The sequence below is a fragment of the Triplophysa rosa genome, linkage group LG2 (assembly GCF_024868665.1).
Source record: "Triplophysa rosa linkage group LG2, Trosa_1v2, whole genome shotgun sequence".
Lineage (NCBI taxonomy): Eukaryota > Metazoa > Chordata > Actinopteri > Cypriniformes > Nemacheilidae > Triplophysa > Triplophysa rosa.
Genome location: NC_079891.1, coordinates 15,239,191 through 15,259,711, shown reverse-complemented (window position 1 = coordinate 15,259,711; position 20,521 = coordinate 15,239,191). Strand labels below are relative to the sequence as shown.

General features: G+C 38.1%; 1 protein-coding gene across 1 annotated transcript in view; it reads left to right on the top strand.

Annotated features, from left to right (window-relative positions):
* The window catches only part of tmem8b (transmembrane protein 8B), a 196,050-nt gene extending 175,786 nt beyond the window's left edge, over positions 1-20,264 (top strand). The window contains exons 10-13 of the mRNA XM_057353725.1: positions 2,955-3,133; positions 3,387-3,533; positions 5,179-5,295; positions 18,983-20,264. Coding sequence (XP_057209708.1) covers positions 2,955-3,133; positions 3,387-3,533; positions 5,179-5,295; positions 18,983-19,318 — 779 coding nt within the window. The 3' untranslated portion in view covers positions 19,319-20,264. The remainder of the gene's footprint in view (positions 1-2,954; positions 3,134-3,386; positions 3,534-5,178; positions 5,296-18,982) is intronic.
* Positions 20,265-20,521: the final 257 nt, after the last annotated feature.

The following is a 20,521-nucleotide window of genomic DNA, read 5'->3' as shown; positions in this document are numbered from 1 at the left end:
ATATTAATATGAACTTAAACATTTCTTATCAGATTTTCCCGAATCCAGATTTCATATTTTTTTATGCACTTTAAAAAATCTACTTAAAAACTTAAGCTGAAAAGCTGCCCTAAATTTTTAAGGTAAATCAAATTAGCTTTATGAGTCATTTGAACTGAAATCACATTGAACTGACTTGAAAATCTTGTATTTATATCTTGTAATTTGTATTTCGTAATTTTATAATTTACAACTAGATTTTTAAAGTAAATTCTACACAATTTAAGTTCAGTTGACCCATAAAGCTAATTTGATTTAATTTAAAAATTAAAGGCAGCTTAAATTGGTGATTTTTTTATAGTGTGGGCAACAGCACATTTTTATTATAGTCTAATGTTACAGACGTGGTTTAAATCCATTTAATTTTTCTATTCACTGTTCGTTCACACTGCCAGCGACACCCAGCGACAAAGCGAGGCGATGTCATTCATTTCAATGGAGAGCCGGTGACTTCCGGCGACAGTGACCGTTGGCGACAGGAAGTGGGCGTGTCTAACGACCCAACAAAGTTGAAATTTGCTCAACTTTATGCAAATGATGAGTGACTTTCGAGAGCGACTACCAATAGCAGTAAAGCAGCGGAGCTCACGTCATACATCTCTCGTCAGTTATTGCAGTTTGTTTATAAATGTTACTAGAGCAACCAAAGCTAAGAACGCCTTCTAACGACCTCGTAACAAGAGACTAGCACCAGAGTCGCTGGCGGTGTGAACACACAGTAACCATTAACTTTGCTAAATAGATAAAAGAACAGAAAATTTGTAATTTTTTACTGGATGATTGAAGTCTATTCCTGCACCCGTAGGTGTTATCACCTTTGTGCTTAATATGATGTTAATCACAGTGATATTTCATAATTCCATTGTTATCTTTCTCCTGTACTGTCAGATGCCAATCACACCTAATGGGCTTGTTAAATGATTCAATTACACATGTGCCAATCTAGTCTCCTTATAACTATCAGATTCGCATATCAAGTGGTTTTTAATTACAGTACGTACAATGATCCTTCAAAATAATCACAACCTTTCAATTAGAGCCACATTATGAGGCTCTGGTGCCTTGTTCCCCCTCTCCCCCTGGATTCTTACCTATAGTTTCTTTTGTCATTAGCATAGACAAATTTACCCTTTTGATGAATATTTCCCGGCAAATAGCCGATAGCCGTGATACTGCAAGCATGCCAAGCTTTTCGCTGTTCTCACGTGTTAGGTTTCCAACACTCATTTGAACTTCAGTCACTTTGAGAATATCTGAGGACCTCTCAGGATATTTGTTTTAGGGCGTTGACTAATAAAGGCTTCATAATCAAAGAGATTTGTGGGATGTTTTCTGGCATTTTCTATGAGAGGTTAAAGGTGCAGCATTCTATTTCCTTCATGGTGTTTATATAACAGTAGGCATTCCGGATCCAATCTATATTTATGAAGCTGTTTACAAGCACTGACAGATGAGGAACAGAATGTGTGTGTGAAGAGAGGGCAAGATAGTGCATGTGTATTTCTGTGTGATGTCTTTTTCAAAGCGTGTAGCTGTGCGTTTGCTCAGCTCAATTAGTTTTCTTTGAGTATCTAGACTGTAGTACATTTTACATACAGCTGAATTGGGCCATTTCAAACAGGTTCCTAAACACTCCACTCGGCTTCCATTAATTATTGTCCCGCCCCAATCTCATACTATTGGTTGAGCCTGTGTTGCTGTGGAGGGTTGGTTTGGGGGTAGGTTTGGATTCTCAAGCAAATGAAGAAGTGTTTATAATTTTCAAGGGATCAATCTACAAATGGCTTATGTACAATAGCTGATTTAGAATATTAAAGGGATAAAGCTCACTGAAAAGAAAGATTATTACTGAATGATTACATTTTAGTCTGCTTCTTACACAAAGGACACGGAACATAGCACACAAGTAAAACAAAGGTTTAAAGGAATAGTTCATCCTAAAATGAAAATTCTGTCATGAATTACTTAACCTCAAGTTGTTCCAAACCTGTATAAATTTCTTTGTTCTGTTATACACAAACAAAGCTATTTAGAAAAAATGTTAGCAACTGAGAGGCCATCCACACCGAGACGCTTAGCTGTATACGTAAAGATTTTGTATTGTATCGTCATTTCGTCCACACGGATCTGGCGTTTTGGGAGCCTGAAACCGCTATTTTTTGAAAACGGGTCCCAGAGTGGATAAATCTGAAAATACCACCCTTGCGTTTTCATGTTTACAGCCGATCCGTATATTTTCTAAAACGATGAAGTCATCACCCCAGCATGCTCCAAGTCTTCTTCTCCGTTTTAGTGTATCACTGTGTGTATACTAACAAAATCGTTTTGAGTCGGTTTAGCGGTTTCGTGTGTATGCAGATATTTCTTGAGACGAGGACATGAAAAGGAAAAAAAGACCAGATAGGGAAGCTCTGGCTTCGTGTGGCTCTGGCTTCGTGTGGATGTGGCCTGAGATTTCTGAGGCACCATTTGCTATTGTAGGAAAAATAAAAAAGGTCAAAGAACTGCCCTAGAACTGTTTGTTTTACTACATTATTCAAAATATCTCATTCCATGTTCAACAGAACAAAAAAAAGATATAATTTTTTTTCTGCTATGGTAGTCAATGATGTCCCAGAAATGTCAGTTGCTAACATTCTTCCAAATATCTATTCTTGTGTTCAACAGAACAAAAACATTTATACAGGTTTGGAACAACTTGAGGGTTAGTAAAGGATGCCAGATTTTCATTTTTGGGTGAACTATCCCTTTATTATAATTCATAATTCACTATAATTCAACTTTAAAAACCTTCAGGTATAAAGTTATTAAGGGCACTTTGTGGTGAAAGTTAATTGGTTAGTCTCAGCCTGTAGTTTATAGTTTGCAGAATTATGTTATAATATTGTCACTAATGTGTATGTGCACTCCTTTAGGTTGGGATGGCTGGGGTTGCACAGACAACACTGAGGCATATTCGTACGGGTTCCAGCTGCTCTCAACTCTTCTCCTGTGTCTCAGCAATTTGATGTTCGTCCCACCTGTGACCATCGCCATCCGCAGTCAATACCTGCTAGAGGCATCTGTCTATATTTTCACCATGTTCTTCTCCACTGTGAGTTTTATGCTTAGGATTGAAATGCTCACAAATCAATTACATATGCCCTAAATGAGGGCAACACAAAACATTTTACTTACTACTGTAGCTGCCTAGCAGGTAATATTGTTTAGAAACACCAGAGAAACATAGACTATCTGTTGTAATATAGTGTGTATCAAACCCATTATTTTTAACAATGACACAATTAGCTTAGTGTAATTTTTGTGTTTCTTCTGACTTTGTTTTTTTATCTTTCACCTCTAAACAGTTTTATCATGCCTGTGACCAGCCAGGCATTGTGGTCTTCTGCATCATGGAGTATGATGTGCTTCAGTTCTGTGATTTCCTCGGCTCACTTATGTCTGTATGGGTCACTGTCATTGCCATGGCCAGACTAAAATCCATCATCAAACAGGTAGGCTATAAATCAATCTGTTGCAAAAAAACAGTCACATTCAGAGCGCATGCATTTCCATTAATATTATGGTCCACTATGTGCCACAAAAGTGTAGTCAGGTGTAATACTCAAGTCTTCTTCAATGAAAAATGATATACTATAGTACTCTAGGACAAAAATATTTCAATAATTTCTGGTTGTCCGTAGCTATTGTGTAATTAGACTGTTTACTTACTCTGCTAGGAAATGTGCAAACTTGATAGGAATAGATTAAAAGTATAGACAATAGAAAAATATTATGTTGAATGTACTCTAAGATTGGAAAAAGCGTCTGCCAAGTTATAAATTATGTTATTTGAGAGCAGAGGTTTTGTTTTTCCCATTTGTTTGCGGTTGTTGGTTTTACATTTATTGTCTAATGCACTGTAAATTCACAAATTTAGGGCCCTATCGTACACCCGGCGCAATGCGGTGCAAGGCGCAACGCGCAATGCAAGTGTTTTTGCTAGTCTCAGCCCGACGCAGTTCTCATTTTCCCGTCCTGCGCCACCTTGTTTAAATACGCAGCTGGCTCTTAAAGGCAATGAGAGATGAGACTCTGATTGGTTTACTGCACGTTGCGACCAAAAAACACCCATTACTCATTAAGAGATAAGAGACAACCCGTTTAGACCATGCGCCGGGCGCACCGACTGTTTTCCCGTCATTAAACTAGCAAAAGTGGATTCGTACAAGCCCTGAGTGCACCTGCGCCGTGCGCTTTAGACCATGTGCTTAGATCGTTAAAATAGGGCCCTTAAAGTGTGACTTAAGCAACCAAAAGCAATCCATTTACTTTTGGCACCACTCTACAGTATATTAGAACCACTGATGGAACCATCTGATGGCTAAAATTACATATTAAAGCCCTGGGGGCCTAGAATTCAGGATATTTCATGTGTCATCGATTTCTATGAATTCATTTTTTGTGATTCATAGAGGCCAGTAGTTTATCATGGAATTTATTGCCAGAACAGAGCCTACCAAGATGTGCAAGAGAGCACATTTTTTGTCCACCCCAGTAAACAGCTTACATAGAGTGTAAAAATATAAGTGTCAGCAGTCTGTCACGTCTATCTATAATGATGGTGTCATCTCGCTGTAGAGAAAAATAAATATAGGTAGACAGCTTCAGGTGCGTGTGTGTGCTTTCTTTTTAGTCATCAGATGCTCACAGAAGAAGAGAAAGATTATTTAACAATCAAAGTGAGAGAGTAAAAAATGTGAATAAGGGTTTGTTATCTAGAAACAAAAAAGTTAGATGACCTTTGTATGAGAAGTATCTAACAAAGAACGGGCGAACTATCTTTACTCCAGGGAGCATGTTTCTATTTATGTAGTATGTGATTGTGTGTGTGTGAGTGTGAGTGTGTGTGAGTGTGTGTGCATGCCTGTGAATGTTTTTTTGCTGAATTCTGCAGTTTGCAGACACTAATCAAATCACCCATGTCACGACAGTTCTAAACTTGAAGAGAGAGAGAGAGAGAGAGAGCAAGAAAGGCGTTTTTAGCTGTACATTGCTTTGCTTCCTGTCTCCCTGCAAGATGCCCCTAATTGGGCTGGGATTCACTATCGCCCCTGGGCATGTCTCATATTTTCCCTTTTCTGCCCTTTTTCTTGCCAGGTGCTATACTTGCTGGGAGCAATGGCTCTGTCCATGGCCTTGCAGCTGGACCGTCATGGCTTGTGGAATCTGCTGGGTCCCAGCCTTTTCGCTCTGGGCATCATGGCCATCGCCTGGGTAAGCAACAACTGAACGTATTACTCACATGTATAGAGGTCATGTCTTCCAGAAAGCACCGTAACGCAGCTTATAAAATGTTTTATTCATCAATAACACATGCCAGAGAGCAAGTCAATTAATATACTAGACATGGATCGGGCAATCACAGAGCATAAAAAATTAACAGATGTTGGAGCTGGAGTTGTGAGATAGGGATGTTGTTGTTTGTTACGGATGATTATGTTAGCATAGTTTCATTTATTTGCTTTTGAACGCTATAACAAATTTTCCAGCTTTGTAAGTAGATAGCAAAGACATGTAGGCTTGTATACAACAAGTGGTAGCTTGTAATAGAGAAGTATGAGACAGTATGGCTGATATACAGTTGCAGAAAAAAATAAAGACACTCTAAAATTATTTTAAGTTTTTCTGAATTTACTATTTATAGGTGTTTAAGTACAGTGAGAATTTTGATTCATTCTGTGAACTAGTCACAACATTTCTCCAAAATCACAATGAAAGTATTGTTTTTTTATTTGCAGAAAATTGCTATGGGACAAACTGGTCAAAATAACAAAAAAGGAGGCAATGTTTACAGATCTTAAATACTGCAAATATCAAATTCATATTCATGTGTAAACAACAAAATACTAATATTGTTAACTAATGTATTGTAGGATCCGTTCAAAAATGAATATGGCAGATTTGTTAAATACATTTCATGCGTCTTTGAATTTTTTTGTGTTTCACATTGCTGTTGGGTGATTTTTTTGTCACCCCTGAGGTTTATTTTTGTTATAATTTAACAGACACTGGTGCATTTGTCACAGAAATGCTGATGAAAGGCAAAACTAAGACAATATTAAATGCTTAAATGTTTTTATATATTACCTGTTAGTTCTCATTTGAATATTGATTCTGATCAATTTACAAATTAGTTTGACTAAACATTATTCTGTCAGCTTTCTCTTGCAATCATGTACTACTAAAAATCACTTGGACTATCATGCTTGTGGGAAAACACACTTTATAAGTAAACTGATTTACAAAAAATGTTACATTTATCACTTTAATTATGTTTATTTTTAATACAGAATGTACCTGAGGGGGCTTTGAAACATTTTTGTTGTTCTCAGATGCATAAAATTGGAATGTAACACGTTCCTGGTGTCTAAAAATAACCTCAATATTGTATTCTGTAATGATTCTCGGGTGAGGTGAGAGACAGAGGACCCAAGTGCAGACGGGAGGTAAGGGGTTAAACAAGACTTTTAATCAAAACAAAAACCCACGATGGGGTAAAACAACATGACAAAGGGAAGACAAGAACAGTAACAGGAACGAAGACTAACTAAACTAACAGGACTAGACTAATAACACATCACATAACTAAAAAATAAACTAGATTTACTAACATCAGGAACTCACCCACATGACACAAACGCAACAACAGTACAATAATCCAGCACAAGACAGAGGACACAGGGGCATTAAATAAGGGGACAAATCAAGAGGGACAGGTGCGGGGCATGAAGTAATTAACGAAGCAACTAAGGAGACGAAAGGGCGGGAACAGAGACACCAGAGGGAAAGAGAATGTGGAAGGCCGAGTGGGCCAAAACTTCTCTCTCCACATAAAACAAGAGGTTCTGTCATGGTTCTGCCACTAGGTCAAGAAAAGCAAGACAAGATGGGGCAGAACCATGACAGTATTCAGTCTGGAAGTCTGTATTCGCCAGTTCAATGCCGACATTAGTTTTCTAAATGACAACATACGTACAGTACTCACCACAGGACTACTGAGTGACAACATACTGTATACTGTAGCACCTCTTCAATATCGATAATTTATAAAGGCATTTCGAGTAGCTGGCACAGCGCACAACCTTTCATTCTGAGCACGCATGCAAGGCAGCATTTATCTGCACATTAGCACAGTGTGGCGTGGCATTAAACATTTCTCATTCTGTCAGTAGTGGAAATGCCCGTACTGTTCCATTACCAGACAGCTTTTACTTTATGCTAATATCTCTAGCGACCACATTGCTTTTCCTGAAGTGAGAAGATAAAATATAATGGGTGTTGGACAAGCAAAAGTCTTTGCCAGAGCCTCTGGCAAGTGAACGTTAAACGAAACAACCGTGTCCTCCCTTGTGGGGGTTACATTGGCAGAGAGGAGTCAACTGTGAACTTCTACTGGGGGAGACAAAATTAAAGAACTTTGATTCTTTACTTCAAAAAGATAAATAAAGCAGTCGAGCCTCCACAACAAATTGTGGGGGGAAAAGAGTGGGAGAAGAGCATAATCATTCTAACACTTTGTTGTTTGCTCAATTATTAAGATAATGTTTAACCTAAACCATGTAATTTCGCCTCAAACAGCTTTGACATATTAGCAGTCGTTACCGTGTCAAGTCAATTTATAGCTTAATCGAGCTGATGTTACATTCATAACAACCAGGCTGTGTAATTGTAATAGTGGGATGTAATAAATGAAAGACTAAATAACAAAGTTGTGTGTTGCAAATTAATATGAAAATGAAAATGGGAGAAACAAGTAAAAATAACAAAAAAAAGATGCTCTGTATTTTTTCAAACCTCCATATTACAACAGTAATATTTCTACACGTATTTAGGAAAAGTTCGAACTTATTTTATGTGATAACCTGAATTTTTTCATGTCTCATTATGCTGTCAGTCTTTCAAATTGCTGTTGGATGACTTTATGTCACTGCTGAGGTTTGATTTTATTTAACACGGGACTGGAATGGCCACAATATATCTAAAATGCTGATTCAATTAAATGTTCTCTTAATTTTGGGTGTTTAACATTACAAACTATGACTTTAATAAAACCATCTGTCAGCATGTCTAGCAAGCAAAACACATACAGTGAGGGAAATAAGTATTTGATCCCCTGCTGATTTTGTAAGTTTGCCTACTTACAAACAAATGAAGGGTCTATAATTTTTATGGTGGGTTTATTTTAACTGATAGACACAGAATATTAAAAAAAATCAGGGGGAAAAAATGTTATATAAAGGTTATAAATTGATTTGCATTTCAGTCAGTGAAATAAGTATTTGATCCCCTACCAACTAGCAAGAATTCTGGCTCCACAGATTGGTTATGTGCCTATATGGACCACAGATTAGTCCTGTCACTTTAAGAAAGTACTCCTAAATCAGCTTGTTATGTATATAAAAGATGCCTGCCAACAGAATCTGTATCTTCCAGTTCAACCTCTCCAACACCATGGTCCAGACCAAATAGGTTTTAAAGGATGTCAGCGACAAGATTGGAGACCTGCACAAACCTTGAATAGGCTACAGACAGAAGCTTGGTGAGAAGGAGACAACTGTTGGTGTGATTATTTGGAAATAGAAGATATACAAAATAACTATCAAATGCCCTTGTTCTGGAGCTCCCTGCAATATTTCCCCAATGGGGTAAAGATGATCATGAGAAATGTTAAAGATCAGCCCAGAACTACACGGAAGAAGCCTGTTAATGATTTCAAGACAGTTGGGAACACAGTTAGCAAGCAAAACATTGGTAACACATTGGTAACACGCTATGCCACAGTAGACTGAAATCCTGAAGCACCCGCAAGGTCCTCCTGCCCAAGAAGGCCCGCCTGGCTCGTCTTAAGTTTGACAATGAACATCAAAATGATTCAGAAAAGGCTTTGGCGAAAGTGCTGGCACTGCTGTGAGACCAAAATGGACTCCTGTGTTTGGAGGGAGAGAAATGCTGACTATGAGCCCAAGAACATCATGTCTACAGAGAAGCACAGTGTTGGAAACATTCTGCTTTAGGGCTTTTTCTCTGCTACAGGTATACAGGATGACTTCACCGCATTGAGGGGCTGAGGGACGGGCCCATGTACCGTAAAATCTTGGACGAGAACCTCCTCCCCTTAACTAGGTCACTGAAGATGGGTCATGGATGAGCCTTTAACATGACAAAGACGCAAAACATATTGCCAAGACAACCAAATAGTGGCTTAAGGAGAAGCACATTAAATGTCCTAGCCAGTCTCTAGACCCTAGTCCTATAGAACCTCTGTGAAGGAGGCTAAAACTCCAATTTGCTGAGCGACAGCCAAGAAACCTTAAAGATTGACAGAGGAGTGGACTAAATGTATCCGGACACATGTGCAAACCTGGTGACCAACTATCAGAAATGTCTGACCTCTGTGCTTGCCAACAAGGGTTTCTCCACAAAGTACAAAGTTATGTTTTGCTTGGGGATCAAATACTTATTTCACTGACTGAAATGCAAATCAATTTATAACCTTTATATAACATTTTTTTCCCCTGATTTTTTTTAATATTCTGTGTCTATCAGTTAAAATAAACCCACCATAAAAATTATAGACCCTTCATTTGTTTGTAAGTAGGCAAACTTACAAAATCAGCAGGGGATCAAATACTTATTTCCCTCACTGTATTTTCATGAACTTAAATGTAAATGTAATTAAACCCCAACGATTTGAACTTGATTTTAACAGTGCAGTACAACAGTAGTTCAAAATCTTCATCCATGTTTTAACACTAACAGTTATGACAAATAGTGTAGATGTTGTGTTGTCCTTTGTGTGCTGTATTCTTCATGCACCAAACTCTTATTGCCACTGGCACCTCTTCATATACAGACAGAAAAAATGCAGTGTATTTTTTCATCACTTAAAGCCCCACTGCAATGCCTTGAACGCGCAGCGTTATATGATGTGTTGACGTAATTTCAAATGAAAAATGCAGAGAGCGTGAGACATATCGAGTGACCCCATCCCCTTTTAAAATAACCAATAGCGTTTCATTTACAGCACACAGTCAGCCTGGCAAAACTGCATTTGACAACGTAATAGCCACAGTGGTGTAAAAGTCTATCGAAAAGAATAGGAAGATCAGTGATGTGTCATTTGAAGCTTGTTATTTATGTTGGTGAGTGACACCATGCCATTTGTCTTCTCCTTTACTCATCAAGGGTGCGATGTCCGATCTCTTACATAGAGCCTTAACATACAACATTCTGTGTAGACTTGAAACGAGGCCGGTGTTCTGTCAATTTATGCTACCCATAGAATTTTTCTACCCTGGTGTTGTGATTGGGTTGGGGGAGAGGTTAGTCCTTTTTTGTATGGAGGTAGCAAAATTTAACAAGGTAGCATAAATTGGCAGAACACCGGATATGTTTTGTTTTCTCAGCAGATTTGCGCGTATGATCAGCTCTATATGCTATCATGTCTCTGAACCAGAGGACACTCACGTGCAACCGCTCTTGTGACACTAACGCGAAATTAAGACTTTTAATTTAATTTAAATTTAAAATATACTAAAGTACTAAATGACTCTGGTGTGAAATACCAGTATAACGCTGAAATGATCTTTTCTATGTTAAAGCTGGCATGAAACGGAAGTTGTGGTGGTGTAAGTTGAATTTATCTGAGTGAAACGACTTCTGTATTAGGAAAAAAATGTAGACTTTATTTTATTCTTTGGGAATTGATTGGATCGTTGGAATTTGGAAGCCTGACCATTGGATAGTCAGAAGACATGTCATTTGGAGGCCGAGGGGAGGTTAATTACAGAAATATAGAGTTTATAACCAACTCTGTACATGTAAACATTTACTATAAATACAGTATAAACACTGTAGACATAATAAGACTATAGGGTCAAACTGATTTTGCCAGAAGCGAGATGTTCTGGGGCAACCTTTGTTGACCCTGGAACAAAAATTTTGTAAAAAAAAGCCTGCCCAGGCCAAACCCTGACCAAAAACCAGAGGTAATTGATAAGTAAATGACAATGGCATAGAAGCACTTACTGTATACACTGTAAAAATATTATATCTACTGAATTAAATTAGGGCAATACACTGGGTTCCAAATTATTATGCAAATGATATCTTTCTCTGGTTTTCCTAATTTGTCGATGCAAATGACAGTCAGTATAATTTTCAAGTAATCAACAGTTAGGGTACATTTGGAATTTTATTGAACAAACCTCCCACTGACAACAGTATTTATTTAAAAAATGAAAAACTCAAAATGCACTGTTCCAAATTATTATGCACAACAGAGTTTGAAAACATTTCATAGGTTGTAAAAAACTGAAAATGGTCATTTGTTGAATTTGCAGCATTAGGAGGTCATATTTACTGAAATCAAAAGCTATTTCAATCAAAAACATCCTAACAGGGCAAGTTACATGTTAACATAGGACCCCTTCTTTGATATCACCTTCACAATTCTTGCATCCATTGAACTTGTGAGTTTTTGGATAGTTTCTGATTGAATTTCTTTGCAGGATGTCAGAATAGCCTCCCAGAGCTGCTGTTTTGATGCTAACTGCCTCCCACCATCATAGATCTTTCGCTTGAGGATGCTCCAAAGGTTCTCAATAGGGTTGAGGTCAGGGGAGGATGGTGGCCACACCATGAGTTTCTCTCCTTTTATGCCCATAGCAGCCAATGACACAGAGGTATTCTTTGCAGCATGAGATGGTGCATTGTCATGCATGAAGATGATTTTGCTACGGAAGGCATGGTTCTTCTTTTTGTACCATGGAAGAAAGTGCTCAGTCAGAAACTCTACATACCTTGCAGAGTTCATTTTCACACCTTCAGGGACCCTAAAGGGGCCCACCAGCTGTCTCCCCATGATTCCAGCCCAAAACATGACTCCGCCACCTCCTTGCTGACGTCGCAGCCTTGTTGGGACATGGTGGCCATCCACCAACCATCCACTACTCCATCCATCTGGACCATCCAGGGTTGCACGGCACTCATCAGTAAACAAGACTGTTTGAAAATTAGTCTTCATGTATGTGTGGGCCCACTGCAACCGTTTCTGCTTGTGAGCATTGGTTAGGGGTGGCCGAATAGTAGGTTTATGCACAACTGCAAGCATCTGGAGGATCCTACACCTTGAGGTTTTCGGGACTCCCGAGGCACCAGCAGCTTCAAATACCTGTTTGCTGCTTTGCAATGGCATTTTTGCAGCTGCTCTCTTAATCCGATGAATTTGTCTGGAAGAAACCTTCCTCATTCTGCCTTTATCTGCACGAACCCTTCTGTGCTCTGAATCAGCCACAAATCTCTTCACAGTACGATGATCTCGCTTAAGTTTTCGTGAAATATCTAATGTTTTCATACCTTGTCCAAGACATTGCACTATTTGACGCTTTTCGGCAGCAGACAGATCCTTTTTCTTTCCCATATTGCTTGAAACCTGTGGCCTGCTTAATAATGTGGAACGTCCTTCTTAAGTAGTTTTCCTTTAATTGGGCTCACCTGGCAAACTACTTATCACAGGTGTCTGAGATTGATTTCAGTGATCCAAAGAGCACTGAGACACAGTACCATCCATAAGTTTAATTGAACAATATAAAATTAAATGTTTACGACACTTAAATCCAATTTGCATAATAATTTGGAACGCAGTGTAGATTACAAGCATAAATTAAATACAACTATGCTTAGAATCAAGTAAATGACAATCACTTTTATTTCAATTTTATTAGGTTAACGTAAATTAAAAATGAATAAGTTAATAAGATTGCACTCAGAAGCAATGCATGCTGGGAACTACAGATGCTGCACCCAGTTAGTTCTGTCAACAAAAACCATTTATGTAGCCCCAAAACAAAATAATGAAGTTAACTCTATTTGACTAATTTAAGTGCATGGGAACATGATCAAATTGAGTTGGATTTAGTCAATCATTTGTTTATTACAAATTACTTAAACAAAATTGTTATAATGTTAACAAAACATTGTAGACTTTGTTCCAAAGATTTTTTTTACATTAGTTGACTCATTTCACTAAAATCTACTAAGGTATAGAATCATTTTCTACAGTGTAACTCCCGTTTCACACCGCACTCTTAAGCAGTGCGTAGGCGGAGCAGCACCTAATAGACTCGGCGCTGAAATGATTGCTGCACGCACTTACGCGTGCGGTATGGATGCTCTCATCTGTTAACATGTGCGCCGAAAAAAAATATGCGCTGCTTACGCACTGCTCAAGCGGGATTAGCTCCGCTCTGCGAGCCTCAGCTGACTGCACGCGCCCCTCCGCAAACGGACGAGGCGTTTATATTTGACGCGCATGCCGTTGTGCTATTCTTTGAAACGACAGAGGGCGACTCAGAGTAATACTAACTAATACGAGTCAACTAACCAGCACGTATAGCGTGGAAAAGAAGTAGTATGCTTCAACAACGCAATTTACCATGGTTTTACTTTTGTATTTATAGTATAAATCACAGTGACCACAAATTTACTCTCACTACAGAAATATTAGTTACATGATGTTATATGATGTTTCTGTTAAAACTATGGTAATAGAAACAGAACAGTCCCCCCAAAACCTCACATATTAAACTTCACATATGTTATTTAAAACGTATTGGATAAAGAGTTTGCATTGTTCATGTACAGACGTGCCTGCTCGGCTCGTATCCCCCTCGTTTGTTTTAGGATGCGCTGCCCTGCGCGCAGTTACGAAAAAGCTGTGCACACCGCCACGCGAACTTGCGGACGCGTCGAGTTTAAAGCAGCCTTCACGAGTGCGTTGTGAAACGGGAGTAATCCTGATTGTAAACTTATACCTCAAATCGGATTCAATCGATTGAATCAGAGCCATTCCAATAAAACTACACTTTACTCTGATTTTTGTGCACAAAATGTGACATTGAATAATTGGTAAAAAAAAGATGTCTATCATCTACATGGCAGGCAATGGCTCTGTGTAATTAAAACCTGCCAACTGACATCATTTCAATACTCAAGAATCTGGCCCACATAGGCTCAGTACAAAGCATCCCGCTGTGTGTTTCTAACATTCCTTTTTACACTGATGAAAAGAGCTACAATTTATCTAACTTGAAACATGCCACATCCCCTCAGTATGTTTACGGGCCGTTTACCATTTCAGGACTTCTATTTTCCTTGTGTTGTGTTATTTTTAAGTTCTGCGTTTCGAATGTACATAGATGAGCTGAAATTAGATCAGTCATGCAGAGCAGAGTAGATGAATAAAAGTGTAGAGCTCCACAGCGATTGAGAGACAAAGCAATGTTGAGTGAGAGAGAGAGACAAATGTTCAGGGGGTTGGGGTCTGGTCTCTCACATTTACAGAGAATGTATGAAGTTTGAGTTTCATCACTTATCAAATAACAACCACAATTTGAGTTTGAACACTTGAGCTGTGTCCCAAATGACATACTATGCACAATGCACTTAAACTATGCACTATGCACTCAACCATATAGTATATGGATTTTAGAAGGGTAGTGTCCCAAATGGAATACTAGATTGTTTTATACTAACCGAAAGTATATCGGTTTTACAGACGAGCGCAAATGACGTCAATCGCAAGGCACAATGTGTGTGAATAAAAATCAACTTGTACCTTGTACAATTAATTTAGTTTTCATCTGTTTTGCCCAGCATTACTTTAGTCATCATCAGATTGAAGCGTTATCACTCGTTATGAGTGCATGAAGTGTCCACAGTTCCACGCTTCATATTTTCGGTTGAAAAAGTGCATTATCCGGGTACTTAAAAGGCACTTCTTTTTTGAGGATTTTCAATGTGAACGCACTACTCACACTATTCATACTACAAAATGACATAGAATAGTGCATACTAAGTGCGCGATTTGGGACGCAGGGTTGATTACATTCAATTCAGTTCAATTGCTTCTGGCAGAGCAGTGATTCCCAAGAAAACAACCAACTCAAGCAGGTTCCAGAGGTTACTTCAAAAGATATTGATTTTGCTTTGTTACCCTTATAAAAACGAAATTATGACTTAAAATATTTCTGTCAATAGATTACTTCTTATGAAACCACTAACAAGGGTGATTCCTGTGGATCATAAGTCTAAGTCTATTTTTACCCACAGTATCAATTATTTTTGTTTTAAATCTGGCTTTAAAAATATAAATTATTATTTTAAATCGCACCCAGTCTAATATAAATACAAAGGAACGCATCTGGTTTAGTGTTGAATAGGTACTTTAAACTTCTTAAACGTGAAATAGTGTACAAACACACAGGCACAGCCTTTCCAAATGTTCCACATTAGGGATGAGGTCTTGGTGTTGGTATGCAGTGTTTTCTGAAAATGTAACACTGAGTACGCTTGCCATATTTTTTTCATTGTGGAACATCCTGGGGGTCTTTGGCACATGGTGATCAGCAGTCATTTTTAAAGGGGTCATATGACACGGCTAAAACGAATATTATCGTTTATTCTAGATGTAATGCAGTGTGTCAAAAACACTGTATTTTCCACATACCGTGCATGTTTGTATCTCCTCTTTGCCCCGCCTCCCTGAAACGTGCAGATTTTTTAAAAAGCTCATCACACTGAAAAGAGAGGTGTGCTATGATTGGCCAGCTAACCAGTGCGTAGTGATTGGTCGAATACTGCAAGCGTGTGACAGAAATGTAACGCCTCTTACCATATTTGGAACATCAGGTTCCAAAGCAGCTGTACTGACAGGTACGCCCACCTTACTTGCGCATATATTTGGGCGGTCTTAGTCAAATCATACCACAAACTGACGTAGATTTGTGGGGGTGTGGTTCCACGAGGCGTTTCAGGCAGGTCTGGGTCTAATACATGCATGGGAAACTTATAACACACCTAAGACACAGAAAAACATGTATTTGCACCATATGACGCCTTTAAACAGCAGTGGTTTCCTCTGTGGTGACCTTGCTTGGCCCTGTTCTGTACCCAGTGAACCCAGAGTCACATATTTTATTGTTATGAGCTTTAACTCCTCTATATAGATCCCTTAAGATATTGCAGGAATAGCATCTGCAGTACAGTATAAAATATATTGCGCATATAGGCCCACAGAAACAATACAGTGACCCTAAAAGTATTTGGACACTTATGGACACTTAGGTAACACTTCAAAGGGTACAATATTACTTGATGGCATTACATGAAACAAAATTTCAAACCAATACATCTATAAACAAATAATGCTAGACCTTTTCTCAGAACTAATTTTTTGACAATTATGTACTTAATACTAACCAAATAGTCTCAGTGGAATTTTAGTAGATGTATTAAGTCAGTTCACACATATTTTTGTGAAATCCTTGTATTTTGAGATCACATAAAAGGATTTACATTTTTTAGTTCATATAAGGATTTTGTATTCTCAGTTTAGGCGGCATGTTTGTATTTTGAGTTAATAAGCAACAAGACTTTAGCCAGATTTTTTCTATGGCCCATTTGGATGAATAGTGAAAGACCCTGTAGTTGTTTTAATTACAGTCAAACTTATTACGATAACAAGGCCACCACTGTATGTGCAGTTTGTTTGATGTGCATATATTTTGTTTATTCTTTAAAAGCAATAAAGAAACCTAAAATACTACTATTTATTATAGTTTATTATTTCCAAATCTTGTAAATAGTGATGACCTAGATTAAATGCACAATTCAGCACCAAAAGGGCAAAATGATAAATAACTGCTGAAAAAAACAAAACTATTGTGTTGAATAGCAGCACACTTGGTGAAAGTTTAGGCCCAGTGATAAATTCCTCGCTTGTAATTTAGCATTTCTCTCAAAACAATGCTGCAAAAGCATGCTAACTAGATGTGAGGCCTGACCTATTGTGTTCTTGCATGCCAAGTGTCCAGGCGTCATTGATTCATGCATCATCTAATCAATATCAGAAGGCATATTTGGCTTTGCAGATGAATGCTGTGAAATATATTAGTGCGTGTCCCTCAGAGGAGGTTAAATAAGTGATTTATTTTCAGGAGCGGTCTGTACTATTTGGGGATGTGGACAAGATGAGTGTTGGACATCAAGCCTTCACGCCAAATAATAGGCTTAGAAAGTAAATTATATATTTGAGTCGGCTTCAATGAAAGCCAAAAGGAACATGTGAGAGTATAAAACACATTTAGGGAATGTGTTGTGGAGAGGAGTTTGCACACAAATGTCTATATAAGTGGATTGAGGAAAGGTTGACAGAAAAAAACGTTTCCTTGTCACAAAAGTTTATTTAAGATATAAATGTCAGGTTGCCTTAAATTAGGTAACCTAACTTTGTATAAATCCACAGTAAATTAAATGTTCTATTTAGGGTGAATTGAGATATGTTGCCACCAATAGCAATGTCTTACTATTTTTGTTATAATTACTTCCCGTACCTTGTTTACTAATCTAGGCCAGTTTTTCTTGCATTTGATGCCTGCCTTGTGTTAAATCTGAACCCCATTTCCACCTTCAATATCTTTGAGGCCAAAACTTTACATTGACACAATCAATGGATGGGCGTGGGTGTAAACAACAGCTGGCTGAAGTCAAAAAAGGAAGATTCAGTATGTACTCCTTGAATTGTATGAAAAACTATTATGGTTTGAGGGTTTAGTACGACAATTTCAGACAATAATAAAGTTTCACAAATTTACTGTGTGTGCTGAAATTTCCCTGGAAGCTGCGCTAAAGCTGGAACACAATTAGTAATCCGGGGGAATATAGGATTGGAATAGTCTCTGAGGACCCACAGTGTTCTATATGCAGCAGAAATGTGACTGAGTCATCAGAATCCACAAGTTTCTTTGATTGACTGCTGAACGTTTTCCAGTTGGACAGGACAACAATGTAGAATCATGTCTTCTGAAGTGTCTCTGAAATATAAATAGACATTTCAACTCCATGCTTTCAATACTGTGCTGTGCTGTAATGGGATATAAAAAATCTGCTCTGAGTATGTGCTAAGATTCACATTGTATATTGCACTAATGCATGCAAGTAAAATTATAACCTGGGGCAAAGAACTAGTCTACAGCAGTTGTCTAGTTGACTAGTGCCGCGTTACAATTGAAATGTCATGACAGATGGAGAAAAGGAGAGAATTCAATTATATGTGCGCTGTCAGGAGGCAGTTAAAGAATGATATAAAGAATGTGGCTATAGTCTGATTAAAAAGATTAAGAAAATGTATTCATTATTACTGTAAATACCATAACTGACATTTTTTCAACTATTAAACAAGTTGTTCACCCAAAAACAAAAATTCTGCCATCATTTACTCATTCTTGTATGACATTTTTTCTTCTGCAAAACACAAAAGGTAACCAAAAAATGTTGGTCCCCATTGACTTCTATTATTTGAATACAAAACCAATGCAAATCAATGGGAACCAACTGTTTTCGCTTACCAACCTTCTTCAAGATATCTTTTCTTGTGTTCTGCAAAAGAAAGTCATACTGGTTTGAAATAACAAGAGGGTGAGTAAATGATGACAGAATTTTCATTTTTGGTTGAACTATCACTTTAAAGATATTATGTATTTTACACATAAATACCCTCTTAGACTACATCTGAATACATAGATTTAAAACAGTATAATGAGATTCATTCCAGCATGAGCGATGTAAAGCTTGTGTGTGCTGAGTGTGCTAGGACAGCTTTATCGTGTTCATAAATATCAGGATCTCTAGAGGGTGCAGAATTGAATTTCTATGAAGTCTGTAAATTGTATGTCCAACATTATAAGTGTGTGCATTTGGATCCAAGCCCCAACAGTGGCTCACGATCATCAGCGTGTCTCTACGGGTCTGTGCTTCCCATTTATCAATGCTTCTTTCTCCTTGTGCCTGTGTTGTTTTGCTTACTCGTGCCTAAACGTGCCTTCTGCTTTGTGTCCTTCAGACTGTGCGCACCATCCGTCGGCGCCGCTGTTACCCACCAACCTGGAAGCGCTGGGTGTTTTTCCTGTTTCCTGGCACCACCATCGCCACATCAGCGGTGGCCCTGTATGCCTTCGTGGAGACGGAGGAGAACTACTTCTACATCCACAGCATCTGGCACATGCTGATCGCAGGAAGCGTCGGCTTCCTTCTGCCTCCCCGTGCCAAACCCGACGTGAAAGTCACTCCGCTGAAACGACGGCGAGGCTGCGGCTACCAGCTCTGTGTCAATGAGCACGAAGAGATGGGATTGGTGGACCCAGCTATTATTACCATTAACAGCATATGCACCAGCTGATGATGTTCAGAGTTTAGCGAAGTTGACTTTTTTGGAAAACAAAGCCAGAGAACTTACTGATGCACTGTAAATAACTTTCGACTGAAACACACATACACCTAAACGTACAAGTTTTTGGTCATTGTTATTTGGATTACTATTATTGTTAATATCGTTTGCATTGTTAGTATCTTGGAATGGTTCGTGTCAGTGCAGCGATGCACTGTTACTAGTGCATTATTTTAAAAGTCAATGCTGATTTCGCTGCTGCTACATGACAGTGACTGTAAAATTGAAAAATGTGTCATGTAATTTATTCATTGTTTTCTGGCACTGAAATGACCAAATGTTTTATTGTGTTTAGAGGATGCAAAGGAAGAACTTTTTTTCCCGTGGCTATATCAAGGGCACTGCGTTTTTAGTTTTCCTTTCTTTCTAAACATCTTTTGCACTGAGACACAAAAATGTGATACTGTACATTTTTTTAAATATAAGTATAGTTATGATTAAGTCACAGTGTGTACATGTAAATGTATAGTATAGTTGTTCTAAGTGGAATGTCTGATTGTACTTTGGATTGCATTGTATTGCCTTTGCAGCATAACTGATTGTCGATTTATAGAGGGTTTAGGAAAGTGTCCATTGCCAAGACCAGGTTTTATTAAGAAACCTCAGATAATAACCTCATATTTCCTGTTGTATTTACCTAAGGATCAGGTCAGAGGGAGACATTTTAAATCAAGCAAATGATAAAGCAAATAAACGTTTTATTTTTTCGGTATTAAATCTGATTCTTTAATTCCTCGAGAATAATGTTGTAGTCGAGACCACCAAAACCGAGACCAAGACAAGACCGAGACCAGAGGGTGTCGAGACCAAGACAAGACCAAGACTTTGTGGGGCCAAGACCAAGGCAGGCCGAGACCAGCACTCCCAAAATTCATTCAAAAGAGCCACAAAACATTAAAAAGTCATAATAAAATAATAATAGAAGTAACTTGGGTGATTTATTGTGCAGAAATTTATGTGTATGATGTTTTATGTTCCATGTTGTATCACCCACCTACTGTAACGTATTAAAATTTTTGTGCAGGTAAAAATTCCAACAACTAAACATGAAAAAAAACGGTAAATACCAAAGATAAATTTAAGTCTGTGACCTTCAACAAAACAAAACATTCAGTGACTTAATTAGTTTTATTGCTTTTTTTATTTAATCAATAC